Here is a 23,777-nt window from a genome sequence, read left to right on the forward strand (position 1 = left end):
GTGTGCAGGCCGGAAGGTGGCTGATCGAAATATAAAGCGCATCCATTAGCGGATCGTGTCTTTGCGCTAGTGACCCGTGATTCGTGATCATGAATTTTGATCGAATTTCCCAGTTCCAACCAGCGGGGCATGTACATGATATAGCCGGTTGAGAACCACACCATGTGCAGCTAAATCCCACTCCTTAGAGACCACCAGCCTAAGCAGTGGAGACCTTTTTCCTATTTTTTTTTGTTGCTTTCCATCCCGCAATCAACAAGCGCTTCGGTTTGATCGGTGGTTTTGCTTTTGTATCGCACCATCGCATCAGCCGACAGACGCAGAACGCTTAGATGGAAATTTTTAATGGATGCTCTCGAACCCATCAGCCATTCCGCAGCGGGTAGAAGGCAAACAATACAATAAAACTATTGCTCCTGGAGGGATCACTCTCCGGGCCGATTGTTTTTCAATCCCCTCGATGACGCATGCCGTTGCATAAAACGAGCGAAATCAATCGTGAACATCAATCGTGAATAAGGGCTCGACAAACAATATCTACAATATAAATACCTACTATATCTAATATCTATCTTGAAAACGTTTAAATTCGTTATTTTGTTATTCGTTAGAAGCTGTATGGAGTGCCTTAGAAATTATTTTCTAATTTCAGAATTTTGGGCGCTAGTGTATATATGCACCTATTGGCATTGTACAGATAACAGCACATGATTTTGAAAATTTCAATACTAATGAAATAAAAGAAACCGAAAATGGGGTGGCATAATGTGTTGTCTTTCTGCTGAAAATCGAAAAAGGGTCTGCTGCAATTTTCTTTCCCAATACAACAACCAAAGCTTACAACAGCGTTAACTTTCGTGGCGAGCTTTCTCGAAAGCTAACAAGAATGTTCTAAATGAAACTTCGGACCGATTGTTCTAAAGAATGTGGTGGCACTAGGAAAGTTGGTTTTGTTTTCGTGTATATTAAATTAAATTGAAAAAAGTTAGATTTTCTTAAAAAATGTTAGTTGCCTATCGAACTCATTCTTCTCCGCACTTTCCGATACCATTTGGAATCCTTTCGACGCTACATAAGCCTTAATGTGGTCTTCCAAAACTCCGCCTCGGCCTCTCCACTCAAGTTCCGCGTACAATGGATACATTTGGCCTGCATCTCGTTTCAATCGTCGTACCTGGTCTTGGTACTTTTTCCAAGCTTGCAGTTCCAGTATTAGAAATTTGCCCTTTTCGCAAAGATAATCTAACACACTACGCAACCCATCATCGCCTCCGTTTAAGTGAATGTACATAAGCACGGAAAAGCAACAGATTACATCGAACCGTTCAATTCCTAAGCGCTTCATGCATTGCTCGATTGGATCCTCCGCTTGACCTCGAGTCGTCTGTTGGTGGGCAATGCTCAGTATGTTTCCTTTGAAGAATTCGATTTCGGGAAACTCTGTTCTGGCCCGATCGCACAGTCTTTCATCTATGTCGATGCCAACCGCTTTGACTAGCGCTCCGTTGCATACCTGTTCTAGTATCTCGCGCACCTTCGCTGTGAATCGACCGGAGTTGCAACCAATATCAATCATATGCACCTTTGTGTTCGTGGTATCTCGCTCCTGGTTCTGATTGTTTTCGTTCCAAAGCGTTTGTAAGCATTCTCGCAATATGCCTGATCTGCTGTCTTCTGCCCGGAACTGGTAGTAGTTTTGGTAATTGCCATGTTTCACTTGTGTTTCGGTCTCATCCATATACGAGGTGTCTACTTTTTGCATTTCGAAAGCAAAAACAAAACCGGGCGGCCTGAGAACACTTGCTCTCAGGCAAACAGCACGCAATGCTCAACTGTTTTGTTTTTGGTTCTCGACATAAACAGTTGACTATAGTTGTCATCGCGGCGTATGTGTCAAATTTCTGTCACTTTTTAAATTTATTTGAATTTTTGCTAGCATAAGCGTATCGGTCATACACTCAGCAACAGACGTGATGTATTACCATGGTTTTTAACATTTGCAATTCATTTGCAATGAAGAAATCTTTCTTCTTCTTCGTGGCTAGTCAAGCCCTCCTTACTACAGATGGCAGCACAAGTCCTACCGTCCAAAATGCGCCGCTGTCACCTTTTCCATTTTTTAGCTCCTTTCATTTTCAAACGAAATCAATGCGTAGGATATGAAAGGAAGTTACCTTCTTCGCTTGCAATTCGCTGGATAATACACAGAAGAAACTTGGAGAGCCCACGTTACCAAATGGGACCACTCGGCTTCTTGCTCAATTTTTCATTCGAGCCCTATACAGTAAAAGACGAAACGTATACGTGTTGTGTGATTTACTTTTAGATTTATTTATTTTTCTTTAGAAATCATACAATCTATCGTGCATTACAGCAGAAATAAGTATAATAACACTGAATTTTTAAATAAATAAATGCATCGCAATAATAAATTAATTTGATCCACGTGTCTCACCCACAACGAAATTCGTCGTTGATCTTAACACCAAACTCATTTGCACTGTAATTGGTGTAAGTTACTTACTAGTTTCATGGACAAACTGAAACTATGTAGCTGCTAAACTATACGTTTCAACTTTTTCCTTACTTGAGTGAGCGTGGCGCGGCAAGAGTGAGCATAAAAAATCGAATCGAATAACACAACAGAACGTGTTATTTGTAATGTACTCCAAATCACAGGAAATACAAAATTAAAGCTTCCAAATCCAAAATCATTCCTCCGCGTTTTTTTTTTTGTTGTTGGATTTTTGTATTTTTGTTTTTTGTTTGTAATTCGTTATATATTCAGTAGCTTCCATTTTCTAATCCGATAATTGTTATTATTTTAAGTGTTTTCTTCTAAACCTTACTCGATATAAACTAGAAGCTAATGGAATGTATGTGTATGTCGGTTTTGCTTTCTCTATATTTTTTTTTTGTTTTGTTTGTTTTGTTTATGGAAATCATATGAGAACAAGGAATATATATACAAGTTACGCGATTAGACGATGCGTGTCGTGTTGTCATGTATGAACGTTCGAAAGTCTTCATGGGTCGCCACCGACTAAAATGTATCCTTTTCTCCATGTGCTGCATTTTTGTTTGTTTTCGAAATCTCTTCTAATTCCAATAAGCCAACCTGAAGTGTTCCGTGAATAGGTGTGTGTGTGTGTGTGTGTGTGTGTGTGTGTGTGTGTGTGTGTGTGTGTGTGTGTGTGTGTGTGTGTGTGTATGTGTATGTCTCAATTGCCTTTTCGTAGCGCGAATGAGAGATAGAGATCATCGATCGTGTTACTAGTTAAACTGCTCTAGATATCTATTATGTCCTATCGCTTGTTAGAGTTTTTTTTTACTTCATTTAAATAACTCCCTGTCTCTACTCTGGCGCCATATTCGTGCGCAGCTTTTCATTAATTAAAACGCTCTTTTTCATTGAGCGAGCACTGAAACCAGTTCAATACTTCTTTTATTCGGCTATAATTAATTAATCATGTTTTGTTGCAACTTTTTTCGATTTCGGTTAAAAAACCAAATATTAGATCAGTAAACTAATCATAATTGCGCTGCTTTCTATCAAAAATAATGCTGGCTCGCGGTAGGAGGTGACACTCTTTGAAGCAGCGTGTATTTTATAAAAATTGCGTCTACTCAAAACTCAAATCGTAGTGAGAATAATGTGACAACCACACTAAAATTGGTTAAAAGTAAAAAAATAGGCAAAAATAAAAACAAAAATTGCAACCACTTAAGAGTATTAAACATAAAAAGCTTAAAGCAGAACAATAAACTTAATTATAAAGCGGAATAATGAAAAAAAACATCATGTTGCTAGGATATTGATTTCTTCTTAGCATTGTTTGTGTTTTGGTTCCTACTATCAAAGATAGCATCGGTCAACAAGATATCATTTGTGCAGTTTGTTGGCGAACTTTTTTTTTGTTTTTCACGAAAACTCTCATATCTAATGGACTGCTCATACATAAAAATAAACAATCATTCGTTTGTTCATAGCTCACAGTATGTTTTTCTTTTCTTTTCGCTAGCTCAACTGTTAATTTTCCGTTACATTGAGTTGTGCAGCACAAAACGTACTAGGTTTTGTCTCATTCGAGTAATACAATCAATTGAAAATCATTTACTATCAATACGATTTGCTGCCTTTTTCGTGTTTGTTCATACAACCATCGTCCATTCTTCATTGCTGCTAAATGCTGCTAAATTGCGTCCTTCTTAGTAGTTTGTTGTTCATTCATTCTTTTTTCTGCATAATAATCCGACTATTACTCATTTTCCGGATTTAAACACAAAAAAGTATATTCGTATCTGTTTGCAATTGTTATAATTTGCATGAATTAGTAAATCCTTTTTTTTTTTTTGTTGCTAGTTTAGAATGAATTTTTTTTTTTTGTTTTGTTTGCGCTTGCCCATATTACTTTATCGACCTGAATACCAGAGCAAGCGGCCAATAATCGTCGTATGCTTATTGGATTTTTCTTTTGTTTTCATTTTTGTTTTTCTTGTTGTTACTAATTTTCACTACTTCGCCACCGCTTGCTTCGTTCTGTTTATTTTTCCGACAACGAGCACTTCGTTGTGCATCCATCTTCTGTGGTTGCTATGATACTAGATAATATCTTACTCGTAATCTCTTACATTCTACTGTTTGTGTTGCTTGCATTTTCCATCGTTTGTGTCGTTTTCGCCATCTTGTTTATATGTTTGTTGTTTTTTTCATTCTGTCAATTTCCTTTTTCTTCTTCCCATTACTGCCTTTGAACTTCCTTCCTCTGAGGGGTTGGTGAGTATTGTTCGGGTAGAAGAACATTGAATATTAATTACGTTTTTTTACTATTTCTCATGTTCTCATGTTCAATTTTAATCGCTTTCTCTCTATGTGCAGAAATTGTTTTGTTTTATCGCTTAAAATGGGTATTATTCCATTTAAGAGTTTTGTCTTGTGAAATGGGTGATTTTTTTAGTATCAGTAAAGGTGAGCGTGCTCTCTATATGTGTTCTGAAAAAACTTGTGTTGCTGCATTCTTGAATGTGTATATGAGTGGGTTTGTGTTTATCTGGCAAATCGTGACACCCCTGCTTCATCATATGCTCTTTATCCACGCCGATCATTCTATCCAGTTTTTTGCCCGTTTGCTTGGTTAGTTTGAATGTTCCTGGTTACTAGGAATGATGGTAATATGTACCGGTCAGTAGTGTTCGATTTGACGCCTCATTCAGTTGCATCATAGCACACCAAATCACGAAATGCACAAGTATTCCTTTCTCGTCCATCAGATGCGGACCGTACGGTAACGGTGTACGTAGATAAATATTTAAAAGAATTCAATTGCTATTGCTTTGCACAGACCAACAACCCATTCAGTAGTAGTAGTAGTAGTAAAAGTAGTAGTAGTCAGGCTCTCGAGTCATTGTGTTGCGATCTTCACTCTGCGGATACATACTCTCATTAATCACAGCTAAAACATAATCATTGTAAACCAAATCTCCGGTTGTAGCTCGAGGGCAGATTTGAACCGTTGTCTCTAGCATGCACCCTAGTACAAAAAGATGTACGAAATTTACTCGATTTCTTCCATTGATCATATCTCATTGCCATTGCCATTGACGGAGGCTGACGCACTTACGAACAACACATACTCTCAACTTACCGCTCCCGGTGGCTCGCACCAAAGCAACATTCTCTCTAGCAGGCACTTTCGAGCTCTATCACACTCGGTCCATTGACGGCCTGTAGCTGCTGACGTTTTCGATACTCATTGAACTCCTCCTTCATAGCTTGCACGCGTGCATCGATATTGTCGTACCGTGACTGGCCTCGCTTTCTTCCACCGCTCAGCGAGGAAACGACACCGGTCAGGCCCGTTGCACTCCACAGCAGATCACTTGAGGTGGAGGGAAGCGTCATCAGATGATGAAAGTCATCCCGTATCAGACCCGTGGGTGTGGAAGCCGTGGGAGTTGGCGTGGAAGGATCAAATTCGTAGTGCCCGTCAACACTGCCCACGTCAGCCGTGTTGTTGATGTTGGCCTTTTCCGACGCTATGTTTAGCCTCGTGATTAGCTCCAACCAGTGTGACATGGAATAGGGCGGATTTTCGAAACGACCTCCTCCGATGGACAGCGGGGCTGCATGATGAAGGCTGGGCGGAGGTGGTGGTGGTCTGTACGGTGGCAAGTAGCGCCATTCTCGTAAAATGTTTTGATGTATTGCGGGAGCGGCAGCTCCAATCGTTCCTGTCGATGTACCACCACTCGGTTGTGTGTTATTGCTGGAAGTGTTTTTGCTGCCAAAACCACTCGAGCTAGAATAGCTCTGAGGCGAGTTCTCAAGCCCCACGCCGGCACTGAGTGAGGTAGTGTTGAGATTGAGATTCAACATTGGCGATCGAAGTTCGGGTACGATGGCACGGTTTATGTTTCGAGGCATACTTCGAGAATAGTAGCGCGACAGAAGCTTTGAGCGATTGTTGCTGTATGGATGAGTGCCTCCGGTTGGCGCTGTTCTCGTTGCAGTACCGTAATAACCCCATGATGGTACGTTTTGGTATAGATTTTGACGATTCGATTCGGGCATTGAGGAAGATAGCTCAACGCTCGCTTGACCGCCGTAGTAGTACGGCGGCAGACTGACGGAAACATCCGGTACTGGTATAAATCCGTGCGTCGAATGATGATGATGATGATGGTGGTGGTGATGATTTGCCGACATGTGCTGCAAGCTTTGCAGTACCGGCAACTCATGGTTGTAGTACCGATGCACGGAGTGAACACTCTGCGGCGTCGGGAAGGAACGCTCAGCCGAACTGAGATGATGAACTGAGCTGAGATCGCTGAAGTACAGTGGAGACCAAGGTGAGTTGACCACTTGCGGACTAGAGGTGGCTGGTGAGCTGGCCACGACTTTTGAAATGCGAGACGGAGTAGTGTAGATCGTTTGTGCCAACATCGGTGGCAGCGTGGAGCTTATCGACGAAATCATCATGTTGTTCTCTGGCATCGTGTTGGTGTACAGGGAATGCTGCGGTTCAGCCAACTGCAACCCCGGCCCTCTGCCCATACCAATCACATCGCCATGATTGCTCAGGGTCGTTTCCAGTTGCAGGCTTAGCTGACTCGGATAGGATACGAGTGGCCGGCGCCAGGAAGCCTTAGTGAGCGAGGGAAGTCGTTTGGGGAGAAAGCCACCGTCGTCGCTGCTGCTGTATTGCGACACGATGCTGTTTCGCAGCGACACGATACCATCCACTAGGTCCTGCGACAGTACGAACCGTCCGTCGGCAGAGCGATGAATTTGTCCCACGTTCAACGATTGGTCGCCGATAAATTTATTCGAATATATAGAATCACAGTTTTGACAACGTCCTGGTGGCCAAATCCAGTGTAATATAGCTATCAGTATGTTTAGGCCGGGAATACGGCTTGCTTTTCTTTCTCCTTGCATATATCTGTTACAAATAAGAGAGAGAGAGAGAGAAAATACACCAATAATGAGAATTTTATCAGGTGCGGTCAATTGCAGTCTGCAACACAATCGTCTTAGGAGGACTGTATATAAATTCCTTTACCTTCGTATCTATCTTCACATGATAAGCATAAACGGAAGTGAAAAAAATGCAACAAGAAAATCCGCTTTAGTATCATAAAAAGGAACTGGTTTAGAAGACGGAAACTGGCTGTCACAAAAATGAGCTTTAGCCAAACTCACCTTTTCAAGGGTATGGGTTGACTAAGTGCGTTCCTATCGGTTAACCTCGCCGTTACCATGTTGAGTTCTGTAATCGAATAATTTCTACCAATTAAAAAAGGTGGTAATATCGAGCCATTCTTATAGTTTCCTTGCATCTCACGCTTACACACACTTGTGGAACGCATGACGAAGGAAACTGCAAGAAATGGATTGCCCGTTTCAGTTAGAGAAAATGATTCTGGCACTCATCAAGGCGTATACCCGTTTTGTTTTGCATTGTCGTACTCCATTCATCATTATTGATGTCAATGAAATGGCATTGAAAGAGGTGGACAAATTTCACCGAAATAATAATGATTTCAAGCAAAACAATTTCGAGAGATTCATTTTCATCAACACAAGAAATTCTCCATTGTACTGTGCAATGGAGACACAGTACAACTCCATTGTACTGTGGAACGCTTAAGTTAGAATTTTTTGTTACATTACGGCTATGTTAGTACTCAACAGCTTAGGAAATGAGGTTAGAATTAGTGTTGCTAGTGTCCAGAAAAAGGCGACAGTATACACCCTGACTACGGCTCTCAATGTGCGCTTTTCGACCGTACTCACCTTTTTCCTGTTTTCTACGCTTACGCTTATTACATATCTTCACGGCGCAGATCGACAATATGATGGCTACAATGAAGAAAAGTATGCCTCCAACGACGCCTGCCGTTATGGCTTTATGTTTAACTCTGGCCGGTACAGGAAATTTGATCTCCTCACTCGTTTCATAGCTCTTGAGCGAATTGGCCAACACCCGGAAGTAGTACGTGCGTCCGCCAACCAGATTCTTTACCAGATAGGACGTTTCTTCCGGTCGAATCTGGCCCCGGTTTAGCGTCTTCCACTGTGCATCGGTTCGATACTTTATCGTGTAAAACTGCACCAGATGAGCCCGTTCTAGTGGAACCTGCCACGAAATCAGGAAACCATTTGGTATCTCAACCACCGTCACGTTCCTTGGCTGGCCCGGTTTTGGACCTACAACAACGAAAAGATCAATTATTAGTTGGTGTAACGATTTTCTCCGCGATGTTCAGCGGTACAAAGACAAACACTACAGGACGATACAATATCAAAAGGGGAAAAGGAAACATGATGTAATGTAATGTAATGTGTAAAAAGCATGTACCTGTGGGTCGGAAGACGGGTGGGAAAAAGGTCGAACCAGTCGAATCGGTAGGGAATAAAATGTTTTTATAGCTATCGATGTCTGTAAAACGGAAAGCAAAACGGAACATAAAAACCAACAATGAAAGCTATGTGTGAAGCAAAATATGTACGTGTGTGAAAGATGCGTAATGTGAAAACCCAAACAAAAGTTTCAGTGTTAGACACAATAATGATAGTTTGCGAGTGAAGGTGTTTAATGACGATGCTTATGCGGTAACAGTGTCAAATCAAGCAAGAATTCGGGCAGGCAGGTGTTTCTGGATGAGAGAAGCTGGCCCACTGAAGGACCTCTTACCCAAGTCTTCTGGTGCGTGTTTGAATTCTTTATTGTTAGGCGCCGCCGTTGTCGTCGAAGGTTTCTTTGTCTTTTGAGCGTCTGCGTACAATAACATTTCCATTTCAACCGTCAGAAACGAGTGGCATTACAATGATATTATTACTCCAAACTCACACACATACACAACAACGTAAAGGAAGCGAAACTTACCGAGAGTTCGAATAGTTATCACCTTGCTCATCATACCGTCGCCCAGCGCGTTCTTGCCTATCACCTGAAACTCGTACGTAGTTCCAGGCGCGAGTCGATTGATAGTAACTTGCGTGCTTCCCGACGGTGTCACTGGAATGGTCGACCACTCCGAGACTCCCGCTTCCCGGTACCAAATGGTGTAGTCCTGTTTGTAATCCGGACCACCACTGTACCCGGGCATCCATGACAGTGTGACAGAAAACTCGGTCGCCGAGCCGCTCAGATTGTAGGGCGCGTGTGGTTGTGTCCCTTCGATAACCAGCTGCGTGGCGGAAACTATAGTGGCTACCTCGTTCGAAGCGACACACTGGTAGTACCCGAAATCGGACCGCCGCAAGTTTTCGATCGTAATGTTACCATTGTTAATGCGGACACGGTTCTTTTGCAGCGGTTGACCGTCTCGCCGTTGCCACTGGATGTTCGGTTTGGATGTTCCTTCCGCTTCCTGTGCATCGCAATGCATCTCGACCGATTCGCCCACCTTGCGCTGGTAAAGCGGATCGGGCTCGACGGTGAACGCCGGTGGCTTCCGAACCAGCACCTCCATGTGGCCAGACGACCCTTGCGTGCCCTGAGCGTTGTAAGGCGTGCAGGTGTACCGGCCCTGGTGGTTTTGGTTGACACGCGTGAATAAAAGCGATCCATTGTTCATTATAACTATGTCTTTCGTTTGATAAGGTTCCAGTAATCGTTTATCTTTGGTCCATGTTACATATTGTAGGGGAGGATTCGCTTTTATATAGCATTGTACAACACCAGCTAAACGAAACGGTAAGTATTGTATTGTTGGGGTGAAGGTCACTTTGGCAGGATCTGTATTTTGGAAATGAAGCAAAACAGAGCAATCCGTAAGTCGTGGTGTTTTTGTTGAACCACAGCCACTACTTACATTCTATATTTAAATAAGCCGAAGCACTTTGTGGTTCTCCAATGCCATTCGATACTTCACACGTATATTGACCGGAGTCGTCTGCACTGACCGGATTGATGATCAGCGAACCATCCTTGCGTATTGTGACTCGCGTCTCAAGGGCAGCTACCTCCCGCACCGGTGACCCTTCACGGAACCATCTTACTGTAACATTTCCCGGCATTGCCTTTGCCTCACAGGTGAACTGCACTTTCTCTCCCTCCAACTTTGTCTGATTAGTGGGCGGCACCTGCGCACAATCAACATGTGAGGTGTGGTTAATTCAAGATGGGTCTTACGCACGTAAATTTAATGTTCACATTTTGCACCACCAAACGCGATGTTTTTGGGATAAATATCCCACACTGTGATCACGAAATACTGGACTATTATAAAGAAACACACCATCATACACGCTAAGAAGGACTTGAAGCATATATCACCAAAATGGATAGAGAAGCTGGCGCTAAACACGATCGATCGATCAAAGCTATAGAAATATCCTTTGCCTAGAAATGTGATCATGCTTCACCTCATCATTCATCATATGCTCAGTTTAGAGTTGATGTTTCATAGTGTGTGTGTGTGTGTGTGTGTGTGTGTATGTGTGTGTGTGTGTTTGTGTGTGTGCTGATTACAGTGCAAAGACAAACTGGACAAAGAATGTAGACAAAATAGGATGTCATACGCAAACGACAAGATACATACGATATACACTACAGGTGCCAGAGCCGACAGAATGCTAGAGAAGAGAAGTGTGCATTCGTGCTCTAGGATTTATAGCATGACCATACAACAAGAGACAGGTAGGATAGCAGACAAGATCGAGAGAGAGGAAGGATTCATTTGATAATCGAAAAACAGAATGTTACAAAAGTTACGGAGCTACGCATAAACCACATTTACACAGAACAACGACAATTACAGCTGACGAGCTTGACAAGGATTCAGTATGGTGATTGTTAGATTCGTTCTTAGTCAAAATTTTTACCATGATTACAGCGCCGCCCGCTATTATAACACGGGCAGTATGGGAGACTTGTCCCTCACCATTGCGCGCGATACACGTGTAATCGCCGATGTCTTCATGGCGGATAGTGCTAATCCGCAGCTCGGTGCCATCATTAAAAATACCAACAGTAGAGGATGGATCCACTGGGTTGGCATCTTTGTACCATAAAATTTCTGGTGTTGGTGTGCCATCTGCCTGACAATTCAATATGATAGAGTCACCTGAAATTGGGCATGAATCAAACGTTAAACGTGATGATTGGATGACGCTAGTTTGCGTGAACACATGTACCTAGATTAACGTAGATTATATCTTCCGGCGTTACACTAAACCTCGGCGGTGCATGGACGTCCAGGTGAAACCATGTACCGTTCTTGTGCTGCTTCGGCGGTCTGTTTAGAAAGACTACTTTACACTCGTACCAGCCTTGATCGGATTCGCGAATGTCCGTAAGATTCAGTGATGCCGCACCGAACGTCGAATTTGGTGGTACTCTAGAAACTCGTCCTTCGTATCCTTCTCCGCTGTGCGTAGGATAACTTTCGTACCATATGAAAATGGGAATTTCCTGACCCTGGCAGAACGCGTTGCGTAGTTTCGAGCAAGTGTTTAACAAGTAGAAGATAATACATAAAAGTAGAATTAGTTTATCGCACAGATAGTCGGCAAACATAGTGTATATAGGTAAAAAATTTACGGTATTACAATGTACAGTGTAGCGCCATTTTATCGAGTTTGATTTGGTACACAGTCACAAGTTATTATTGCAGATCGGATCGACAAACATCTAGATTAATGGCGTTGCACTGTAAATTCATCATTTGCATCAGAATAGGAAAATGGTACATGCATTTCAATGGGGGCACGATGATCAAATGATCTTCAAATTTCTACAGAACCCAAAACAATGATCGACTGTCAGTTGGCCGTTTTGAGTGATAAAATGATAAATAAAATTAACAAAACAACATGCTTTAAGAGCTATATCTGCACCAAATGAAACCTAGACATAATTTCAACATTATAGAGTACTTTCAGTTTCATGCATCTTCTTGTTAAATCATACGGATTTGTTTGTTTGACTAGTTTCATTATCTTCTGTTTTGTTAAATCGTATATAAAAACTTTTAGGCGCAGCATGCATGCAAGAAGTAATATTGGTATATTTTTATATGGTTCATATCCGGATATTATATCATGCACCTTTTTTTCAATCACAAAATGCATTTCGTAACGTAAGTCTTCATTAAGCACGTGTAATTTTGCTTGATTCTGTGTTAGGGAATGTAATGAAGAAAAAGTACATTGTATAATGTAAAATGCAAACCGAACCGAAAAATTTTCTAGTGAAAGGTAAGGTACAACTTGAACATTGAACAAAGTGTATAATACTTAGACTATCGCGTGTTCGAAGGATATATTTTCGATACATTGCCGTTTCGCTTTTTATGCAATAAAAAACTTGATTAGATGTTCCGGGATTGCTTGATGACGTACTTTTTCGCTCACCTTCTTTTCCCATTGTAAGACATAGGGAACCGGGTGTTCGCCTGGAAAATCAACATGACAGTTGAAGACAACACTTTCACCAAGAATCGCTGTAATATGAACTGCATCTTGCGCTGGTTACAAAAATACACAAAGAAAGTAGACGAAACATTATGCAACAGAATTTGGAAGTTGTCCTTAAAGCTGAAGGAACTATGAAGTGGATGGATTTATTAATGAATGTAAATGTTGCACTGAATGATATACTTACGGGGATTAATCGTGCAGCAGCCTAACGTGAAGCATAACAACAACAACAAGGACGAAATTAATCGATTCAATGATTTATCACCATTACGAGCACTTTTATCTATCACTTTTCTGTGTCGAACCAAAGCACTACTGCATGGGTTGACTTGCAAGTCGTCCTCATCGTGATCGTGAGCGGTACTGTTATTGGTACTAGTAATGTAATTGCATACTGTATCCACTTTAGAATTGTTTCCTTTTGTAGTTGCTTTACGTCGGTAATGCTCCTTCTCTTCACTGGCGCTGCGTATGCTGCGTCTTCCCGTTGCAGGGAATCTACCAGGACTGGCAAAAGCTTGCCGGAGATTCGTTTTGGGTGTGGTTATTGTGGCATACGATCGCGACCGGCTTAATGCCTGACACCACCGGAAAACCCCAGGGTCCACGCACATGCCCATGCCTCTGATCCCATAGTCACTGCTAACGTACCGTTTTCATGGCGCTGGCTTGACCTACGAAGGAGAACAAAATTCATGCTCTGCATTAACACACACACACATTGGACTTGCTATGCGCTTGTGCCTTAAAAATAGACAACAAAATTACACGTTTACTAAATAGTCCCACAGCTGTAATTACTCTTAAAACATTCACACACACACTCTGACAAAAAAGGAAAAGCCACTGTCGGTGCACATTTTTCACGTCACGACACTACCAACCAAGTTCTATGGATCAATACAGATTTTGCACAACGATATATTTTATCACCAAACACGCGGGGCGGGTGTGGCCAACGTAATCCAATTCAAATCATATAGCATTCCACGTACACTTTATTGCACTGCGGATTACCCTTGAAACGGCTGTTTGCCCTGGACCTTGGAACATGGAACGCGTACCATATTGCTGGTAGAATTTTTAATTATTTACTCCTAACTGGACCAAAAATATCAGACGGTTCCTACATTTGCGAAATAAAATGTATAAGTGACAAACTGTTTGCAGATGTTTGACCAAGTAGTCTGGTAAAAGATGAATAAAGAATGAAGAACAGAGCAAAAAAAAAAAAGGTATAACAATTCTTCTCACGCCGTTGTGTGTGCACGTTTAAGCTGAAACCTGCAGTAGGCGTTGAGTTTTAGAACCTTCAAGTGTCAGCCTGAAGCTGCAGAGCTGAAGCAAGACCATCCTATCGCCTCAGCTATCCTTCCGCAGCAGGGGCAGAATATTTTCCACCGCAAAATTTAACAATGGCAATTATATTCCACCTATTTTCACGTAAAACACGCAAACACATTCATGAACACATATGCACACACATAGTACTGTCTGCTAGCTCACAAATTCATTGCTTGGTTGGTGAGAATATCACACCTATTGCCATTACGATAGAAAAAATAATTTCCTACCAAAATTCTGGAACTACACCTAACTTTAGTGTAACCTTAGTGATTTTCACCTACTCAACAATGACCGTAACGCATTGTTTACCTTACCCTAGTTTTCCACTAAAGAATCGGCTGAAAATAGTAGAAATTTAGCAAAAATCTAATTTTCTCGACCACTAAACACCACTTTTTGAAGAAAATTTGTCCTGGAATCGTACAGCAGCGATATTTGCTGCCTGGGTGGAACTTGAGAAAAACTTTAGCTCAACATTTTCCTCTCTTATCTCTAATTTTTCGTTCCGTGTTCTCTCTCTTTCTCTCTCTCTCTCTCTCTCTCTTTCTTTTAACGTTTCTACATTCTCTCTGAACGTTTCTCCATTCTCCCGGATGTTCTTCCCGGATTTTTTCAGCCTACTGCTGCACCAACAGCATTCCCTACTTGTACTGGGCTTCTTCAACTTGGGCTATCTCTCGTTATTGCCAGTTTCATGAACTGGTTCATGGATGGTCAAAACCCAATCATACCCGACCCGACCCGACCATATACTGAACAGCACAAACCACAATTATTTACAATTCATCACTCACATTCGATCGTGATTAACAATTAAATAAAATCAATTTTTTGTCGGTTTGTACTCACGACCAGCATAAGTATTTCTAATACTAAACCACCGCCAGCAATCTTTACTACTGCTCATGCGCTCTTGTTGTCGATTTTGCTCTGGAAAGTGTAACACTCTCCAAAAACGAGTTCAATTCCAACTCCCTCACAAATGTTTGAAAAATATCAAGGGTTTGCCTACCGTTTTGACAGGAGCATCCTATGCTCCTTCCTCAGACCCCGAGTTCTGTTCACACATAGATTCAGCCCTCTCGCCCTTTTACACACAGATGACGGACGGATTTCACACGCCTCCCAAACACATGCGATCTGTCCTTAGGTGTCTTGTTTGGTTCAGTTCTGTAGCATTACATTTTTATGTTCCTAAGCAGACGCGTGCCCGCGAATGTGAAGGACAGCTTACAGTTGACATTTGTTCAGCAAATCATCTAAACTCAACGCCATACTACCTACACGATGATTTTTTGTTTCCAAAACAAACCAATTAAAAATAGGGAGGCAGTTAAATTTGTCGTACCTGTAGGCGTGCCCACAATACAATGTGGACTTAAGTACATACGGTATTCGCCATTATGCCCACCTGTTTGGAGGTAGCACCACCTCCACTAGTGCAACATTATACTGTAAACGAACAACACTCATAAGAATGTTGAAACAACATTTAATAATAGTGATGTCTGGCTTCCGGAAGTCATGCGTGAGCAAATTCTTTAAGAAAAGTGCTCTTTTCTACTGTTGCAGTAAGAGGCAACACTTCCCAACCCCGTTTGAACATGGTCACGGAGATTTATCGTAATACGAATGAATTACAGTTCAAGAAATACTTGCTTCCTTTCTGCTGGAACTGAAAACCGAAGACGATATGGATTGTAATTATGGCTGCATTCTTTTCGGATTCCGAAGTATCCCAATATTCCTGTCGAGAATTGGTGAGCTGCTCTATCGTCTGATTATTAATCGTGGTAAACGCTGATCGTACTCAAGTTCTGCATAGCCGATGATGGTAGCCCTAGGCAACCATTTCTGCATATCACAGATTACTTCTTTACTTCCTGCTTTGTGTGTTGGGCGGACAACACTTCCTGTTCGGGAATCGAATGGTGTGATCAAGCGGAAAACCACACGAATAAAAATCTCCCTCACACCAGCATCTTTGGGCCATACTTTAAGATTCCCTGGTTTTATGCTTCGATACCTTTCTTCGTTCTTTCGGCTTTCTCATTTTTTATGTAATTTCCCACATTTACTAAAAACCACCGAGATGCGAAGGAAAATAACAAAATTCATTCAAAACACAAGCAGATTCCCCTCCAATAATGCTCACCGTGTGTCGCATCGTCATCAGAAGAAATACCCTACACAACACAATCCACCTTAAAACACTCATCGCCATGCATCAACCACCTTCTTCTCGTTCATCCCTTCCCGCACAAGGCACCCTAAATGCACCACCAACAGGGCAACCACAAAGAAAGGCGATACAAGTAGACGAAAAAAGGAGGAAAACGAAAACGCGAACATTTCCCATCCGCGCCCCATCTTTGATCTTCATCTCCTCCTTTAGCTTTCTTTCTTTTGTACTACGTTTTCTTCGTTCCTCTTTCCTACGTTCCATCTTCCGTACATACGCACGATCGTTTCTAGCGCCCTGTGTGACCTGTCTTTTCTTCTCCAGTTCGCTTGTATTTCGGACTGACCATATGCTTGTTCTTAAATTTTGTGCGACTTTCCTTCGTTTTCCACCTGAATGGACCACATTCCAGTCATCCGTTTTTTTTATCATTCTGTATCAACGGATTGATTTTTGATACAATAGCGTTAAAAGTTACGCCGGATGACACAACTCCACGTACCGAAATAGGGCGCAGGATGTGCAGTCAACGAGAAAACTCGTTCAACCGACAGGAAGTGATGTTGGGTCCTATGTAAACAACAAAAAAGGGCGATGAAATGCGAGTACATTTTTAAGCAGGGCGAATCAAGCACAAAACGACCAGCAGACTGTTTTAGCAAAAATGGTTTATTAGCTATCCCATGAAAGCCTGTCTGCAAACTGACCGTTAACCAACAGAAGCCATAAAACATCTCCAACAAAAACTTCCCTTGGAACTGTTTTAACTACTGCATCGCGCATCCTAACCGCGTCAAAGTAACCACAGCAGCAACAATAGCGAACATCAATGTTTGGGTTGACCCCCATTTGCTCCGTAACCTCGGAACGTTGGCGCATATACCTTTCCCCCCAAGAAGCCCTTTCAAATTAGCATGCTAGCCGGATGACAGTTTTGTTTTTGACTGCATACATTGGCAGGATATTGGAGTATCGATATCAATATACTTACCACGATATGAGTCTATTCCTCTCTGGTTACTGCAATCAATAATCCATTCTGTGTTGTGCTTCTTGTCTGTGGTTCCTACGATAGGTTACGCTGTGATGAAGGCAGCGGAAATGAGCAGGTCGTAACGGTGGTAACCACAGGAGGTGATATCGCACGTGTGCTTCTAACGTATTCGTCCTTTTGCACTAACGCGCTGACCTGCTTTTATGAGCGAGCAAATAGCGTATCCTTGCGAACCCAGGACACTCTCGTGTAGGATGGATATAGCGTGCAAAATAGAGGCCCTTGAGGGGTCACATTCGATATTCACTAGTTTTACAAACGATCTTTACCAACTTTGACATTTAACAGAAAATGCTAACTTCTTTGCACGCTGTACACCCAGTAGCATTTGCATTATAGCACACACATACAGAACGATGTTATTTTATTTTATTTTTTTGGGGAGTGGGGTTTTCCTTTTTGCTCAATTCACATGCACACAAACACACACATTCAAACACGTGGTGAGAAGGAAATGCACATAACGAATAACAGGGTGGAGACAGGGTGATTCCGCGGCACAGCTAAATCACGATTATCACACGGTGCGCACTGAGCATATTAATCCAAACACCACCATCAAATCAATTACACCTGCAACGAAATTGCCCAAAAAAAAAAAAAGAAAAACACTGCAAGGATAGAATTTTCACTTGGCCAGCCAGCAGCAACGCCTATCATCATCCCCGGAACAGTACGTTATCGCGGCACACCTCATTTTACTCCCCATACAATCTGGTTTCGAGTGACCGCAAAACTCTGTTAAAATCTCAAACACCAAGAGAGAACTTTTCCCGTGTTTTCAGTCAGAAAATAATACAACCCTCCAAATAACCGCACACCCCCGGCAGGCCAGTTTCCCCAGCATCGCATACACATACACACGTGCAGCATATATCCTTCTCTCTTTCTCTCTCTCTCTCTAGCTTTCGCGTTCTCTTTATTTGGTCTGCTCTTTCCCTCTCTCCAGTCTATTGGTTCGAAAAGTATTGAAAAGCATAGAGCTTTTTCAACAAATTTCGAAGCTATTCTAACAAAACTAACGCAGATAGTCAGGTCGAAATGCAACCTCACGTATAACAATGCACACATTAACACGCTCACAACACTCACGAATAGCACAGGTTTGATGAAAACTCCAAACTCTTAGCACCAGAGCCGGAGTGGTGTGTGCTCAACGTACTTCGAAGATCTTCTGAAAAATGTGTGATGCGTAGAGTCAACAGAAGCAGCATATACGGTTGTATCGATTTTTTGTGGCCCTACTATGCTCAGTCTTCTTGGCCACACATTCTCTCGGTACCTCAAATCGTATACGGAGGGAACAAAAAAGCTGATGACTGCGAGAACGAGAGAGATCGCGAGCGAGAACACGGAGCCAAACATCGCTCTTCCGACCGTTTGAGAATGCTATGCTGCCGCTGTTCGTTGTTATGCTGCTTGCGCTCAATCGTAAGCAGCAACATGATGCGCACCTTTGCAAACCCACACAAACAAACCGTTGATGGTTCTGTTTTAGCAAAAAGGAGGCACCACATCAAAAGAAAAGAGTGCGACGACGGAACGAAATTCCAGGCAGCATAAATATACACACTTACAAAACAGGTTACAAACAAGAATAACACTCAGCAGCTTGGCAGTAGCCCCCGCTAACGAACACAAAACCGTTCTTAGGCTGACGGACACAGTTTGCAGGCCTGCTATGCTGCTTCGCAACGAAACTCAGTCCAATCTTGACCGTTAACTCTGCCTACTGTGACTGCTTTGTAGCCAAACCAGAACCATCGTACTTGATGGTCAGAAATAAAGGCAGCAGCATAACTCACAGGCCTTGCTCTCGCACATTCTCTAACAGAAAAGAGAGAAAGAAGCATTTCTCTCCTTTCTAGTAACATCTGAATTCCTGCATCACAAGAAGGGAACTGGGATCTCTGGACCAACAAAATCCATCCTCGTTGATGGAGCAACATGCAACGCGTGGTCGGTGGGATAGCTTACTCTGGTGAGAAAACATTTCTAGCCTTTTCTTCTGCCATGCAGTACCCAATGCTCATACAACTAATAGATAACAAGTTTATTGAGCATTTACATGCTGTAATGACCGGTTTTTTGTTGTGGTCGACCGCATATGGTTTGCTTAAAGTAAAAAAGCCACCAATATTTTTTTTCATCAATCAAACTTCCCAGAATGGTGGCAAAGGTCTATCGAACTAATAGATTACTAAATAAATGTGGGTTCCTTTTTTCTCTCTACCCACCGAATACACCGAAAGATACACTGCTAGAAAGTTAGAATTACCTTCTGGGGAGTTACGGAGATACTCGTTGCGACAAAGCTACCGCCACTACAGGGTAAATACGTTCCATTTCTTTCCATTTCGCTATCAAATCGAACATGATACCGTCGCAATCCATGTTTTGAACATCAGATTTTTATTCCTTTTTCACTGACGAACGAAACGTGCACATGTTCTGTCGAAATGGTTCGGAAAACAAGTGAAGTCCGACGCGAACATCATAGCTTACTTCAGCTTCTTCTTCGGGCGCAGATTATTGGTGTGACCACACTTCTTCTTGCGGCAGTTAGTTGCTCTGGGGTGCAGGCGAGCATAGCACTTGCGGCAAATCATTTTGTCACAGTTATACTTCTGGGCCAAAATGCGCAGCGAAGGCTCGATGATACCTGTGATACAAAAGACACCATATTAGTCCGACCATGGGTTTGCAATCGGTAATGCTTGAACTGGACACAGATACTCACCACCGCGGAGTCGCAACACCAGATGAAGAGTAGATTCCTTCTGAATGTTGTAGTCCGACAGAGTGCGACCATCCTCCAGCTGCTTGCCGGCAAAGATGAGACGCTGCTGGTCTGGAGGTATTCCTTCCTTATCCTGAATCTTGGCTTTCACATTCTCGATCGTGTCCGATGGCTCGACCTCGAGTGTGATGGTCTTGCCAGTGAGTGTTTTCACGAAAATCTGCATGATTCTGTGGAGCACAAACGGGGAACCTTTAGTTTGACATTCGAGGTTATGTACACCATACAATCACAACGATGCTAGCATGCAATGGGAAACACTTCCTTATAAGGCTTAATTTTCGCCACACACATACTTCCGCTGCTTATTGCAATGTCTAGCGCTATGGTAAATTGAACAATATGACAAAAGCGCTTAAATTTTCATATTTTCCATTGAATCAAATACGCGACCAACTTACCCAACGTGTCCGACCGCTGGTACACTTTGACGGAAAAAGAAAAATGAAAAACATCTTGACAGACAGCAAAAGGTTGCGCCAACGTCTATTTTGACATTCTGATTAAAATCGATCATCAATTTGACATTCCATTTATTTTATTTATGTATTATACATATTATACATTTATTTTATTTATTTTATTAAGTAACATGTACTAAACATCTGGTCAATTTAGAAACTGAAAAATTTCTCTATTTTTTTTATTTTATCAGAACCGGTGGAATCGTAAATAATTCAACAATTATCACAATACGATCTAAAATAATTCGCCATGATGCCGTCTTTTTTTTCGAAATCATTTCGACAAGAACAATGTGTCAAAAAAATTCATCAACATCGACGAAACTGTTTCATCGACAGTGACAGCATGTCAAGCTCGTTTTTTGACGCTGTCCACGTCGTAAAATGAAAATCATGATCTTCAAAATGGCGTTTAGTGAAGCGCAAAATAGAAGCCGGTTGCTCCTGCGTGAAAGTCCTTGAAAATCCGTGAAAACAACGTTTTATTGTGTATGTTCGTTTGTATGACGTTGAACCGTACCTTTCTGCCCGGATGGCATGGCCAAACGATCCGGTTGTGGAGTTTTCGATCATTCAACTACCCCGGTGTGCTGCGGCTAGATGATCGTCCGTTTTTTCCCTACGATGTAGGATAAGGGATAAGAATGGATAGGACTACAGTTCTCACGGCACAGAAAAAGAGCTCTCTTCAACGCAAACGAGTCCATAGAGCGGATCTTTCACTGGTAAGGAACAAATGAAACACTTTTTCTATCATTCATCGCATTTATTTGATCATATCTTTACGAAACTATATTGTTTTCTGGTCATAGAAAGGATATGCTCATTGTCATCAGTGCTTCTTTTCGACGGAACTCGAAATTCATCTGTTCGCTAAGACAGGTGAACAAGGGCATGTGACGAACATAAACGCTGGATCCGGCAGAGGTACGCAGAAAAAAAATGCTGCTTAAACCCGAACCTTCAGGTAACTCTGTTATTCTCCGAACGACAATACAACACACATACATTCTCCGAATGATGAGGTGCTGTATTGGTCGTCAATTTTGGCAGATCGAGTAACCCCGTGAAAAACAATTTGTCAAAAAAAATCATCACATCGACGAAATTCTTTCATCTACAGTGACAGCCTCGTCAAACGCTGTCTTTGTCATAAAATGATAATCATGATCTTCAAAATGGCGTTTAGTGAAGCGCAGAATAGAAGTCGCTTGCTTCTGCGTACAAATCCGTGAAAATATCGTTTTATTGTGCATTTTCTGAGTACGTAATGCGTTACGAAAGGTACACACTGCTAAAACTAATGTTTTTTTTTTTGTTGTGTTCATTGTTCTTCCAGCATTTCTCCCTTCTACATTCATGCCTGGTGCCTGTCGACCCCCTGCCCGGCTCTGTGTAGCACAGCCGCAGCTACTAAAGCAGTCGAAGAATGAACCTACTTGGTCTGAGGCTTCCGGAAACGACCCGGCAAACATCCATGCAAACATTCCCGGCGAATCGTGGGACTACCGGTATCCATCACGGCAGCTGCTGCAACCTTTGCCGGTGTAGAACAAAACCTCCTGTACCTGTGGGCACACGACAGCAAGCGTTTCCTGGTAGTATGATGAAAGAGATCTTGTTGAACCGTACCTTTCTGCCCGGAAGGCAAGGCTAAACGATCCGGTTGTGGAATTTTCGTTCATTCAACTACTTCGGTGTGCTGCAGCTAGATGATCCCGCGTTTTTTTTGCCTACGATCTAGGACAAGGGATAAGAACGGAGAGGATTATAGTTCTCACGGGACAGAAATCGAAAAACCGGTTTCGGCAAAACATAACGCAAATTTAATCGAAATGGGAGCAGGGTGGAACGCATGACGATCTTAAAATCACCGTAGTCTGCTGTGTACGTAACAGAAAAACGGTGCATCTGTACAGGTACAGCTACCGCAGGAATACTTGCCGTCGTTTGCTGTCCTACCATACGCGCAGCGTTGCCCTTGTGGACGTGTTATTGATTGGCTTTTCAATTGAAGAGAGGGCATGATGGATCGGACAGTCTGTGAATCTTGTTCGAAGAGACGCACAAATGCCAACGTAAGCGATCGTCCGGGTTTTGATGCGTTCATGTTACTTTAAATAAAAAAATCTCCCGATTTGATGACAATTTTGCTATGATTCGATGTGTATCCATCGGTCGTAGTATAATTATTTTCTACACCCGAATAAAAACATAATAAATAAATATAAAAGAAAGAAATAGATAAAATGCATAAAAATACGAGGAAGAAAATTAAATGAGGAAATGAATTAGTTACACAAAAAATAGTATTTTATTCGAAAATCTCTTCGCTTGGTATTTTGGCAACCCTGCTTTAGGCAACATACACGGCGAAAATCGCCGGAAAAAATTGACGCATTGTCAGGCGAAAAATTCGCAAAAATGCTACCTCCTAGATTTCATGCTCTCCTGTTACTTCAACTGATAAATTTGGCCGGTTTTTCGGAATTATTTGGCAAATGCTACCTTCTAAAATTCCTGCTCTCCTGTTACTTCAACTGATAAATTTGGCAGGTTTTTGGGAAATATTTGGAAAATGCTACCTTCTAAAATTCCTGCTCTCCGGTTACATTGGGCTCAGCAAAATGTTTCTCAAAAACCAGCCAAATTTATCAGTTGAAGTAACAGGAGAGCATGAAATCTAGGAGGTAGCATTTGGCGAATTTTTCGCCTGACAATGCGTCAATTTTCGCCGTATATGTTACCTAAAGCAGGGTTGCCAAAATACCAAGCGAAGAGATTTTCGAATAAAATACTATTTTTTGTGTAACTAATTCATTTCCTCATTTAATTTTCTTCCTCGTATTTTTCATACATTTTATCTATTTCTTTCTTTAATATTTATTTATTATGTTTTTATTCGGGTGTAGAAAATAATTATACTACGACCGATGGATACACATCGAATCATAGCAAAATTGTCATCAAATCGGGAGATTTTTTTATTTAAAGTAACATGA

At 41.9% G+C, this 23,777-nt stretch overlaps 3 protein-coding genes across 7 annotated transcripts; all 3 read right to left on the reverse strand.

Annotated features, from left to right (window-relative positions):
• Positions 1-985: 985 nt before the first annotated feature.
• Positions 986-1,753, reverse strand: LOC126565975 (probable RNA methyltransferase CG11342). Its single transcript, XM_050223176.1, has one exon. The coding sequence runs from the start codon at positions 1,736-1,738 to the stop codon at positions 986-988; it is 753 nt and encodes a 250-aa protein (XP_050079133.1). The 5' UTR covers positions 1,739-1,753.
• A 3,890-nt stretch (positions 1,754-5,643) lies between these two features.
• On the reverse strand, positions 5,644-17,519 carry LOC126563818 (protein turtle). Of its 5 annotated transcripts, none has more exons than XM_050220578.1 (12): positions 17,449-17,519; positions 13,113-13,602; positions 12,851-12,975; positions 11,645-11,927; positions 11,333-11,574; positions 10,321-10,591; positions 9,390-10,244; positions 9,198-9,278; positions 8,862-8,942; positions 8,297-8,710; positions 7,703-7,769; positions 5,644-7,442 (listed from the first exon to the last, which is right to left on the reverse strand). In XM_050220578.1, the coding sequence occupies exons 2-12, from the start codon at positions 13,546-13,548 to the stop codon at positions 5,681-5,683; spliced, it is 4,617 nt and encodes a 1,538-aa protein (XP_050076535.1). In that variant the 5' UTR covers positions 13,549-13,602; positions 17,449-17,519; the 3' UTR covers positions 5,644-5,680. The 5 variants fall into 5 exon arrangements, 4 of the variants coding, with proteins under 4 accessions (XP_050076535.1, XP_050076533.1, XP_050076532.1 ...); XM_050220577.1 differs by lacking the exons at positions 8,862-8,942; positions 17,449-17,519 and adding exons at positions 7,563-7,574; positions 14,585-14,717 and having other exon boundaries at positions 7,332-7,442; XM_050220576.1 differs by lacking the exon at positions 8,862-8,942.
• A 2,455-nt stretch (positions 17,520-19,974) lies between these two features.
• LOC126565753 (ubiquitin-60S ribosomal protein L40) lies at positions 19,975-20,777 on the reverse strand. Its single transcript, XM_050222959.1, has 3 exons — positions 20,713-20,777; positions 20,252-20,481; positions 19,975-20,173 (listed from the first exon to the last, which is right to left on the reverse strand). Exons 2-3 carry the CDS (start codon positions 20,475-20,477, stop codon positions 20,013-20,015), a joined length of 387 nt encoding a protein of 128 aa, XP_050078916.1. The 5' UTR covers positions 20,478-20,481; positions 20,713-20,777; the 3' UTR covers positions 19,975-20,012.
• Between the last annotated feature and the right edge of the window lie 3,000 nt (positions 20,778-23,777).

The sequence above is a fragment of the Anopheles maculipalpis genome, chromosome 3RL (assembly GCF_943734695.1).
Source record: "Anopheles maculipalpis chromosome 3RL, idAnoMacuDA_375_x, whole genome shotgun sequence".
Taxonomy (NCBI): Eukaryota; Metazoa; Arthropoda; class Insecta; order Diptera; family Culicidae; genus Anopheles; species Anopheles maculipalpis.

What these genes read in the sequence shown, in the direction of transcription:
- LOC126565975 (XM_050223176.1), bottom strand. Translation starts at nt 1,738, where the DNA reads ATGGATGAGACCGAAACACAAGTGAAACATGGCAATTACCAAAACTAC.
- LOC126563818 (XM_050220578.1), bottom strand. Translation starts at nt 13,548, where the DNA reads ATGGGCATGTGCGTGGACCCTGGGGTTTTCCGGTGGTGTCAGGCATTA. An exon ending in AAAAGAAGGTGAGCGAAAAA is followed by an intron (nt 11,928 to 12,850) that starts GTACGTCATCAA and finishes GCGTTCTGCCAG; the next exon opens with GGTCAGGAAATTCCCATTTT. An exon ending in CGGGCGGCGCTGTAATCATG is followed by an intron (nt 10,592 to 11,332) that starts GTAAAAATTTTG and finishes GATTGTGCGCAG; the next exon opens with GTGCCGCCCACTAATCAGAC.
- LOC126565753 (XM_050222959.1), bottom strand. Translation starts at nt 20,477, where the DNA reads ATGCAGATTTTCGTGAAAACACTCACTGGCAAGACCATCACACTCGAG. An exon ending in GGTGTTGCGACTCCGCGGTG is followed by an intron (nt 20,174 to 20,251) that starts GTGAGTATCTGT and finishes TTTGTATCACAG; the next exon opens with GTATCATCGAGCCTTCGCTG.